Source organism: Hylobates moloch, unplaced genomic scaffold, assembly GCF_009828535.3.
Source record: "Hylobates moloch isolate HMO894 unplaced genomic scaffold, HMol_V3 SCAFFOLD_8, whole genome shotgun sequence".
NCBI classification, from domain to species: domain Eukaryota; kingdom Metazoa; phylum Chordata; class Mammalia; order Primates; family Hylobatidae; genus Hylobates; species Hylobates moloch.
In genome coordinates, this window is record NW_026652283.1 from 91232009 (window position 1) to 91244020 (window position 12012).

General features: G+C 42.5%; 1 protein-coding gene across 7 annotated transcripts in view; it reads right to left on the reverse strand.

The window, feature by feature from the left end:
* The window catches only part of DLEC1 (DLEC1 cilia and flagella associated protein), a 91628-nt gene that overhangs the window by 51579 nt on the left and 28037 nt on the right, over positions 1–12012 (reverse strand). For 6 of the 7 annotated variants that reach the window (XM_058442444.1, XM_058442446.1, XM_058442442.1 and 3 more), the window contains 4 exons: positions 8398–8508; positions 5857–6056; positions 5425–5645; positions 4309–4387 (listed from right to left, as the gene is read on the reverse strand). In XM_058442444.1, the coding sequence (XP_058298427.1) occupies positions 4309–4387; positions 5425–5645; positions 5857–6056; positions 8398–8508 (611 nt within the window). The remainder of the gene's footprint in view (positions 1–4308; positions 4388–5424; positions 5646–5856; positions 6057–8397; positions 8509–12012) is intronic. The other variant, XM_058442443.1, reaches the window with a different exon arrangement.

Genomic DNA, 12012 nt, shown 5'->3' on the forward strand with positions numbered 1-12012 from the left:
GTGGCATGGACTGGCTTTCCTTAACAGCACTGGAAGCTTTGGAGGAAAAAAATAATAGGCTCAGGAGAGCCAACTGCCAACTCAAGGCCTGCTGTGAAGACATTCCTTGCATTCCTGGGTTTCAAAGAATTGGCTGTGTGTGTGTGTGTGTGTGTGTGTGTGTGTGTGTGTATGTGTGTGTTGTTCCTGTTTGGTTTGGTTTGCTGTTTTTTACCTAGTATTTCTGCACCTATGTTCTTAAGCAAGACTGGTATATATTTTTATTTGGTGTCAAAGTAATTAGGCTTATTACCTAATAATGATGTTACATTCCCTCTTTTTTCTAGTCTCTGAAATAGTTTCATAAAATAGGGAATAGCTCGAATGTTTCGTAATCTGTGCCTGCAAAATGATCTGGGCCTGGTATTTCTTTTTGTGGAAAGTTTTTTTTTTTTAATTGTTTTCTTCTAAATTGGACAGCCACATGGTTTAAAGAGTCAGAGTTCAACAAGGTTTTGAAAATAGAATACTGCCCTCTTCCCCTGGCCCCATCCTGCCATTTTCCACTCCCCAAAGATAAACACTTTTTCCTCCTTTAGCTGATTATTTTGGTATTTATTTCCATGTCTCCAAATAGTATACTACTTTTGTTCAGTTTTAGGTATTAATTATAGATGGAGGATATGGATATTCTCTCTTCCCTCTCCCATATCTGACTCACCATATAACATGCCCTTCCTATCCCCCATCTTTCCAATATAGTTATATCATACTACTGGTTAGATTAGAAATTCATGTTATATTCAAGTTACTAAGTAAATGCTATTCACAGCTGAGCATGAGGTGATTCCTTTCCCTGCCTTGTACAATTTTTGGTCTTCCTGGAGTGAATAGTCAACTAATTATTTTGTTTGCTTTGTGCTTATCAATAATTCAATCCTTCTCCAACACCCTACAAATCTCTCCCCCATATGTCCAGATGTATCAGGGACTCTTGTCAATGTCATCTCCATAAATCAACCTCTCCTAGAGCCTTCTGGCCTCTTCTAATCTGGGCTAGTTGCCCACTACACCTACTGCTATCATATAGGATAACTCCTGTAGCAGTTTTAAGACACATCCGTAAGTTCTTTGACACTGTTCTCATTAGAGATGAAGTCTAGGCTGGACATTGGCTCATGCCTGTAATCCTAGCACTTTAGGAGGCTGAGGCGGGTGGGTTGCTTGAGCTTAGGAGTTTGAAACCAGTCTGGGCAACATAGCAAAAACCCGTCTATACAAAAAATACAAAAATTAGCCAGGTGTGGTGGCATGCACCTGTAGCCCCAACTTCTCGGGAGGCTGAGTTGGGAGGAGTTGCTTGAGCCCAGGAGGCATAGGTTGCAGTGAGCCAAGATCATGCCACTGCACTCCAGTCTGGGCGACAGACCAGACCTTATTCCAAAAAAAAGATTAAAAAAAAAAAAAAGAGATGAAGTCTACATATCTTCCCTTGAATCTGGATGAACCTTAGTGACTTGTTTGTAATCTATGGCGTGCAGAGGATGTAGTGCTGTGCAACTTATAAGATTAGGTCATAAAATATGATGCAATCTCCCTCTTGCTTGCTAGGATACTCACTTAGAAGTGCAGATACTTGGCTGGGTACAATGGCTCACGCCTGTAATCCCAAGACTTTGGGAGGCCAAGGCGAGTGAATCATCTGAGGTCAGGAGTTCAAGACCAGCCTGGCCAACATGGCAAAACCCTCTCCCTACCAAAAATATAAAAAATTAGCCAGGCATGGTGGTGCGTACCTGTAATCCTAGTTACACAGGAGGCTGAAGTGGGAGAATTGCTTGAACCCAAGAGGCACAGGTTGCAGTGAGCCAAGATCCTGCAACTGCACTCCAGCTTGGGCAACAGAGCAAGATTCCATCTCAAAAAAAAAAAAAAAAAAGTGCAGATACTCACTTGCATTGTCATGTAAAAGTCTGATTAACCTGAGATTGCCATACTGTAAGGAAGCCCAGCCCACATAGAGAGGCTATGTGGTGTAGACATTCTGGTAGACAGCCTCAGCTCTCTATCTACAACAGCATCAACAGCATCAACCCCAACTTTTATGTCACTCCTAAGCATTGACTCTTTCCAGCAATGGCCTCAGACATTGTGGAACAAGTCATTCCCATTGTGCTCTCTCTGAATTTTTCACCCAAAGAATTTGTAAGCATGATAAAATGATTGTTTTAAGTTGCTGAGCTTTGGGAAATTTTGCTTTGCAGCAATATTAACTGCAAAATCTCTTAAGAGTTATTAACCTGGAGATTTCCTTCACCTCTCCCCTATGTTGGATCTCTTGGTACCACATTCCATGCCTTCCTCTTCTTTGGTTTCCTCATTTCTATTAGAGAAGCATGTTCCCTGGGAGGTTCCAGAGAAAGGGTACATGGGACATAAATTTTTAAAGATTGAAAATTGAAATGTTTTTATCCTTACACTTTATGGTTTAGCCAGGTAAATAACTGTTATGAACATCAAAGGGATGAGAATTAGACAAGTAGGCAAAGACCAGAGGAAAGACTGTTCCATAGCAGTCTATGTCTACCTCATCTACAGCCTCAGGATCTCCAGGCTCTGAGCACAGGCTTCCACAGCAGGCATCTGCAAGCCCTGAAGAAGAATATCTTCCATATGTCCATTAGCAGCTCTCCCTTTTCCCTATTCTACTCCCTAATTGACATGATTTTAGCTCCTTTCCTCTGGGTGCTTGCCAGCTTCTACAACTGTCCTTAAAACGTGATGGCCAGACACAGAAGTCCCAGAAACAGAAGTACAAAAGACAACACATTACTGTTAAGTCCAGGGAGTAAGCAAAATGCTTCCTCTAATGTTCAGCATATAGAGCTACCATATTGGTCTGCTTTTTGCCATGAGTGGTTGAGACATTCCTAAAGAATTATGGATATGCAAGTGCTCTTTAAACTATAAAATGCAATCCGTGTGTGTGTGAAGAGATTGCTATCATTAGGCCTAGTTGTCTTTGTACCTGGTGAGCAGAGTTGGTGACTGCTAAGCTTGGTCTTGACCTGATTCCCCAAGATGGTGGGAAGCTTTTAAAAGAAAGAAGCTGGGAAAAAGGAATGAGGAAAGTCTCTGCTCTTGCAGGAATTACTGAATATATTGTTAAGATGTAGAAGACAGTAAGAAGGGAAGGGGATTCAACTATATATACATATTTGCTTATGGTTCAAAAAGAAACAATGGAAGAACGCAAACTAATAGAAATAGTTACCTATAGATATCAGGAGAGTACAAGAAAGAGGAGGAGACAGGAATCGAAGTCAGAGGGAAAGTTTTGTTTCTGTTTTTTAAATGGAAAATCAAGCTAATAAATGTAGATGGAATAATAGAATTAGAAATTACCATGTTGTAAGCCCTGATTGAAGAAAAAATTGATCTGGACAATAGTCATTTGGCAGTCATCTAGGCTGTTAACTATTAAGTGAAAGTTTGATAAGAACTTTATAGAGAATGAATCAGACTTTCAACACCTGATGCCATTTATAACTGATCATGGGAAACCCAGATCCCATGCTTCCTCCTGATGGAATGCAGTAAGAAATACACAGTACCACCAAAGAAGTATTCTTGTCAAAAAAGAGGAAAAGTGGAACTTGAATCTCATAAAATCTCTATATCTAATGACCAGTTTGTGGAAAATATGGAAGATAAAAGAACATGTTTAATGTCACCACAATAATGCAATTAGCCAAATCCAGGGTGTATGAAATTGCAGTTTCTTCAACAAATAAATGGCATTTTTAAAAAGCAGGAGGTGGGAGAGATATTATTATCAACTAAAGGAGAATTAAGAGATACTTTAATCAAATGCAATGTTTAGATTCTGATGCAAAGAAACCAAATATAAATGGACTATTTTTTTTTAAACAAATAAAGATCAGACATAGATGGGTATTAGTTGATATTAAGGAAGCATTATTAATATGGCCGGGTGTGACAGTGCTACTATGGTTACTTTTTAAAACCCTTATCTATTAGAGATACTAATTGATGTATTAACTGAAGAATGACATGATATCATATTTTCCTTATATGACTCCAGCACATACATGTGCATATAGATGTGCACATGAAGAGGTTGTAGGAGTAATAGATAAAACCAGATTGGCAAAATGTAGATAACTGTTGAAGCTGCACGTTGGGCATTTGAGGAGTTGTTATAGTCTTTTCCTTAGTTTTGTGTACAGTTGAAAATTTCCATAATAAAGACTTTTTAAAAATAAGAAAGCAGATGGGGTGGGAGCTGTAAAGAAACAAGATGTCTACCTCATAAACTGGACCAATTTCATAATCTGTGAAAAACCCAATTGGTGGCTTAGCTATAAACACTGGAGTATCAGCACAACTGCGGGATGAAAAAAGAGGGGGAGAAAGGCTGTTAGTTTTGTCCATACAATGAAATAGTAGGCAGTGACTGATTAATGTAAAAATAAATACATAAAGGCCATCAAAGATATTCACAATATGCCATTTGTTGGGGGTTTTTTGGATCTTATTGTTAATGCAGGTTATAAAATAATTTTACAGTATGATCCAATCTTTGTGAAGACATAAGTAGCTACATATTTCATTTTCAATATGCACAGGAAAAACTCTACATGTTTAAACACCAATAGGTAACTGGGTTTTTAATATAGGTATGTCAAATATTAGTCTTTTCTAATCTTTCTTTCTTTTCTTTCTCCTTTCTTTTCTCCTCTTCTCTTCTCTTTTCTTTTCTTTCTGACAGGGTCTCACTCTGTCACCTAGGCTGGAGTGCAGTGGCACAATCTTGGCTCACGGCAGGCTCGACACCCCTGTGCTCAGTTAATCCTTCCACTTCCGCCTCCCAAGTGGCTGGGATCACAGGTGCACGCCACCACACCCAGCTAGTTTTTGTATCTAATTTTTCTCAATAAAAAATATTAGTTGTCTAATAAATAAATGTTAATAGTTTTAGGCTTACTAAAATTATGAACCCATGAAGCAACTCATTACTTTCATAAGGACAATTACTGATATATAGGCAAAGGCACTCTTAAAGAAAAATCACAGTTTACACTAATTATTTATAATCAATCAAATTTCAAATGCTGTTATTATTCAAGACCTATGCCTCTAATGGGATTGCTTCCATTTGACCCAGATTGCTCCATTGTAAATAAAGGGCACACCAACCCCTATTTCTCAAGACCCCTGGCAGGTCAGAAAAGCATAAACCCAGGACTCTGGGGAAGGTCCAAAGGCCACACCAGTGGGTGACCCTGCAGCCCTGCTCTGTTCTGATACTGCTACCCTGCCCCGCAAGTCTAGGGACCTCTACAGCCAGACCAAATGGAGGACCATCTAGGTTAACTCTCATGTGTCAGGTTTTCTGAGAGTTCAAGTCAGAGAAAGACATACCTCTGTTCTGGCTTTGTACTCAGGAATTCTCCTATCGGTGCTGGCTTCTTTGGAGGAAAAATAAGAGACTTGCCTCCATATGGAGTGTTAGGAGGAAAAAAACGGGGATTTTTTAGGAAGTGGTTCTGACTCTCCATTCTGGCAAGCAGAAGTCTGTCTAGTTCTCTCTGTGGCACACGTAAGTGGTTCATCCAATTTTTATTCCTTGGTTGACTTGCTTTCTTGAAACATACAAAAGCATAGAGTCAATGACAGGCAAAGGGACTGTGCTTATTGACATCTTGACCAACTGCATGACCCATAGATGGCCAGCACAAGCTCTACTCTATTTTGCGATGGATTCATCACAGCTTCTCATGTCATCTAAATGCCTTCCCCTTCACTGCCTCTCTGTCCCCCCAAACACTGCTCTGCCCAGGCTTCCAAACTGACCTTGAGAGGTTCTCTGGTCCTTTCTTTGGCCTTAGGAGTTAAATTCCATGTCAGGCTGTCCACAGTGTGGTCTAACTCATCTTCGAACTCAGTAAGCTTCTTCCTGCATGAATCTTCAAGCTTCTTGTTCAGCTCTTTCTTCTGGACGGAACGCTTCTCACAGCTAAATGTCAGTTTTGAACATCCAGGTAGGGAGATGCCTACAGCATCAAGGAAACAAATTGAATTACTGCAACAAGGTGAGGAGGTGGGCATTCCTAAGATGACCAAATAAAACCACCAAAGCCACAGTCAGCTTAATCTTTCTCCTAAACTTTCACATTTACCACACCAGCTATAATTGCTCTTCAACATGTGAATTACTCCTGGAACTTATTCTATGTATTCAAAATGGCCGGGCGTGGTGGCTCACACCTATCATCCCAGCACTTTGGGAGGCCAAGGTGGGAGCATCACTTGAGCCCAGGAGTTGACACCAGCCTTGGCAACATAGTGAGAGTGAGACCCTATCTCTACAAAAAATAAATTAAAAGTTTGCTGGGTGTGGTAGTGAATGCCTGTGGTCCCAGATGCTCAGGAGGCTGAGTGGGGAGAATTACTTCAGCACAGGAGGTCAAGGCTGTAGTGAGTTATGGCTGTGCTTCTGCGCTCCAGCCTGGGCAACAAAGCAAGACCCAGTCTCAAAAACAAACAAACAAACAAACGACAACAAAATTTAGGACTAGAGTGTTAAAATATTTTCCAACATGGTCAAAGAACATGAATAGACCACTGTCACACACACATGCATGTACACATACCCCATACATGAGCATGCTTTCTAAAGAGCTCACAGAAGGGATGAAAGTTTGTATGAGCTTTTTACACTGTTAAGATCATCCCCCACCCCCTGGCCAAGTGCAGTGGCTCATGCCTGTAATCCTGGCAATTTGGGAGGCTGAGGCCGGCAGATCACTTGAGGTCAGGAGTTGGAAACCAGCCTGGCCAACATGGTGAAACCCTGTCTCTACTAAAAATACAAAAAAATTACCCAGGCATGATGGCAGGCGCCTGTAATCCCAGCTACTCAGGAGGCTGAGGCTGAGGCAGGAGAATTGCTTGAACCCAGGAGGCAGAGGTTGCAGTAGATCATGCCACTGTACTCTGGCCTGGGTAACAGAGTGAGACTCCGTCTCAACAAAAACAAACAAACAAACAAAACCAAGAAAACCATCCCCCCAAAGGTTAAATGAGAACATTCATTGCTAGCAAGAATGCAATCAAATGGATACCATCACAAATCTCTTAGCACAATGCCTGGTTAACACTCAATACATGTTAGCCCCATTCTTATTGACCTGCATGAGATACTGAGTTTCCAACTAACTTTAAAATACTAAGTGATGGCCGGGTGCGGTGGCTCATGCCTGTAATCCCAGCACTTTGGGAGGCTGAGGTGGGTGGATCACCTGAGGTCAAGAGTTCGAGACCAGCCTGACCAACATAGAGAAACCCCGTCTCTATTAAAAATATAAAATTAGCCAGGTGTGGTGGCACATGCCTGTAATCCCAGCTACTTGGGAGGCTGAGGCAGAAGAATTGCTTGAACCTGGGAGATGGAGGTTGCAGTGAACCAAGATCGTGCCATTGCACTCTAGCCTGGACAACAAAAGTGAAACTCTGCCTCAAAAACAAAAACAAAAACAAAAAAAACTAAGTGGCTTAGTACTCCATGACACTTGATTCTGCTACCTCTTTCTTGCCTTACTTCCCTACGTAGCTCAGACCATCAGTGGAACTCTCCCCAGGAGCACCCTCAATTTTCTAGATCCCAATCCTCCCACCCCAAACACCTTCTCAGCCCCCAAGCCCCAGAGAATCAAACAGTCCCTCAACTGGAGCTGTGGGAGAGCTTGTCTTCTGAGCCCAGCATGCTAGGCAATCCCGATAAGTGGCCACAGAATCCACACAGGGATTTCTCCCTATCCACGTGGGGACTCTTACAAAAGTCTAACTCCCTGCTTAAGCCCACATCACAGCCTCCCACCCCACTCATTCTCAGAATATCTTGCCTCCCATATCACAGGAAATTGGCCCAATGTCACATACATGTACACACCCTCTCTGCCTCTCTACCCAGCCTTCCCTCCATTCTGAAAGGATGAGAAGCTGCTGTTTTCCTGCATGGGAAAACCCATAGGTCCCTGCTCCCACTCATCAGGAACATGCTCCCTTGCTTATCTATGTCTTCAGTTTTTCCTTCTCTTGGTTCAACTGCAACTCCAAACACTTACATAATTCTTGGTGTTGGGCAGCAGATGGGGCATCATAGTCCACATGGAGAAGCCTGGACTTCAGTCATACAGGCGGGGGAGCATTAGCAAGAAACTGGCATGCTCAGATGCTCAGATTTGACTTTCCCAACAGTCACCATTGAAATTAAAGAAAAGGCGAAAAAAACCTCTGAGCAAGGAAATGGCAGCAGAGGTGGCCAATGTGGCCCTGCTACTGCAGAACTTCCCCCAAATGGTATCACAGGCACTGAGAGCACAGAAGCATTACCTTTAGGTGCAGAGTGAAATGGCACTGTATCGGTGTAGTAATCTTCTGGGGAGATCAAATGATGTTTCCGTAGCAATTCGCTGTCTATACACCATCTGAAGACACTCTTCACTTCATAGAAGGGAAGGGGAGAACAAGGTGTTTCCAGCCAGACTGACCTTGAAGAACCCACACCCAAACTTTCTTCATCCTCCAAGCCTAAACTATCTAACAAAATTCCTTCTCAGAACCCTGTGGGAATGTTGAGATTTAAGAAACGAATCAAGTATCTGTCAGCCACTTAAAAGAGGCCAACCATTGGGCAAAGCTGTGTTGTATTATTTGAGCTAAAATACTGTTACAGGGAAGTCTATAAGAAAATAGAATTATGAGAAATATGGTAGATTGAATAAATGGTCCCAATTCTTCACTCCTGTCTGTATCCAGGCCCTTGACTGTGTGACTTTGCAGTGCCTGCTACTAGAGACAGTGCACTTCTTCACACCTGACTGTGGCCACGTGACGTGCTTTGGCCAGTGAGATGTTGGCAAGGGTTTGAAATGCACTTGTGCAGCTGAGCCTTCCCTCTTGTGGCTTTGCCATCATTGTGACAAGAGCTTCCCTGTCCCTTCATCTTAGACCCCAGGGGGAATCCAGAGCAGACCTGAGCCTGACCTACACAAGGAGACATGCCTAGCTGGACCCACAGCTTGGAGCCAGTCCAACCGGCCAAGCCCAGCCAGCTCGGCCAATTCCCCACTGACCTGCAGATACAGGAGAGAGAAAATCTCAAGAGAGGGAAGGTGATAATTAACATCTATGGGTGATGAGCCCAGAAATAGTAGCAAACACATTATTATTTACATAACATATAAATAACATTATTTATAGGTATTCCAAAGAATTAAAACTAGCAATGGCTACCTTTGGCAAGTGGACTGAGGTTGGGAGAGGTGAGGTGGAAAAGGCTTTTTTAAAAATAGACTTTATTTTTTAGACCAGTTATAGGTTTGCAGCAAAATTGAGAGGAAGGTACAAAGATTCCCCATACAGCCCCTGCATGCACAGCCTTCCCGATTATCAATATGCCCCACTAGAGAGATACATTTGTTACTACTGAAGAACCTACATGGACACATTATTATCACCCAAAGTCCATGTTTACATTACAGGTCACTCTTGGTGTTGTACATTCTGTGCATTTGTACAAATTTATGAGGTACAGGTGGAGGCTTTTTATTCTTCATTAGAAGTTCTTCTAAACTATTTGATGTTTAAAAACCATACATATTTATTACTTTGATAAAAATTAAAGAAAAAACAGGAAGAATATAAGACTTTTTCAGCTTTTATACAGTTTTATTATCACTTGTCCATTCTTGATAGGCAATGCCGGTCTGGGAGTGGGCATTTCCACTGTAAACAAGAGAGCTGCCTAGCCGCCCGCATCGGTGCTGGCCTCAGGTAGGGACAGTGCAGACATACTCAAGAGCAAGCGGCCATGTCTGCTTTTGCGGGGCAACCTAGAGCACCAGAAAGTGGTGTCACACAGGGGATCAGGACTGGGCAGAGATAGCACTGAAAAATCTCATTCCCCTTCATCCCATCCCTCAACAGATGTTTCCAGGCAAGAAGATATGGGAGTGTTTGTAAGAGTGAATGGAGTAAGCAAATATTACCAGGAGAGCTTTTGGATATTCTTAGGGATGTATAATTTAAGTATACTTCACAATATTTCAGATATATCAAGAGGAATAAAGAATAATACAGTGGGCCGGGTGTGGTGGCTCATGTCTGTAATCCCACCACTTTGGGAGGCCGAGGCAGGCGGATCACGAGGTCAGGAGATCAAGACCACGGTGAAACCCCTTCTCTACTGAAAATACAAAAATCAGCCAGGCGTGGTGGTGGGCGCCTGTAGTCCCAGCTATTCGGGAGGCTGAGGCAGGAGAATGGCGTGAACTCAGGAGGTGGAGCTTGCAGTGAGCCGAGATTGCGCCACTGCACTCCAGCCCGGGTGACAGAGCGAGACTCCGTCTCAAAAAAAAAAAAAAAAAAAAAAAAAAAAAATAATAATAATAATAATAATACAGTGAATATCCAAGTACCCATAAGTCATTGCTAAGACAGTTAACCTCCACCATGTCCCACTCTAGAAAGATCATCTCCAATCCTGTCCCCAGCTAGGGAAATCACTCACTAGAGTACATATGTATCATCCCCACACACGTTTATATTTTTGAATAGTTACAGATTCTTAAAACCAAACAAAACTTCTGCATGTCTTAAATATAACATGTCATATGTCATCACACTGTATGTGTTCCGCCTGAATTTTCTTTCTTTGTGGATTATCTTTGTGGGATCCACCTATGTGATCCATGTAGTTCTTTTTTTTTTTTTTTTTTTGAGACAGTCTCGCTCTGTTGCCCAGGCTGGAGTGCATGATCTCAGCTCACTGCAACCTCTGCTTCCTGGGTTCAAGCGCTTCTCCTACCTCAGCCGCCTGAGTAGCTGGGACTACAGGCTCATGCCACCATGCCCAGCTAATGTTTTGTATTTTTAGTAGAGACGGGGTTTCACCATGTTGGACAGGTTGGTCTCAAACTCCTGACCTCAGGTGATCCACCCGCCTTGACCTCCCAAAGTACTGGGATTACAGGCGTGAGCCACTGCGCCCAGCTGTGATCCATATAGTTCTAATAATCGATTCTTACTGCTTTTTAGTATATGATAGACAACAACCTACCTATCCATTGCCCCAATGATGCACCCCTGAGCTGTCTCCAGGTGTTTGCTATTTCAAGCTTCTGAATAAATTTTCTTGTCTGTACATACAAGAAGCTCCCAACTGGACTTGCTGTCACCAAGGAGGCCCACGAAAAGGCAGTGGTCTCGCCCACTGGCCTTCACTCCTTTCCCTGACATCATCATCATTCTGACGGGTGTGAAAGGACATCCCTCTGGCTTTAATTTGCTGATCACTAAGAATGAGCATTTTTATTTATTTTTCCATTTCTGCAAATTCCCATTCATGGTTTTTGCTCTTTCCTAAGTGAGCTGTTTGCCACCTTCTTATTGACTCCTAATTCTTTACATATTCTGGATACTGAATCTGTTCATTATGTTTGCTTTTGTGGATTTTGTTTTCATTTTTTTTTTTTTTTTAAGATGAAAGCTAGTTTATTAAGAAAGTAAAGGAATAAAAGAATGGGTACTCCATAGGCAGAGCAGCCTGTTTTTACTTTTTATTTCAAAATAAAGAAGTTTAAAATTTAATGTAGTTGGCCGGGCATGGTTGCTCACACCTATAATCCCAGCACTTTGGGAGGCCAAGGTGGGCAGATCACTTGAGGTCAAGAGTTCGAGACCAGCCTGGCCAACATGGTAAAACCCCATCTCTATTAAAAATACAAAAATCAGGCCGGGCGCGGTGGCTCACGCCTGTAATCCCAGCCCTTTGGGAGGCCGAGGTGGGCGGATCACAAGGTCAGGAGATCGAGACCATCCTGGCTAACACGGTGAAACCCCGTCTCTACTAAAAATACAAAAAATTAGCCGGGCGAGGTGGTGGGCGCCTGTAGTCCCAGCTACTCGGGAGGCTGAGGCAAGAGAATGGCGTGAACCCCAGGGGGC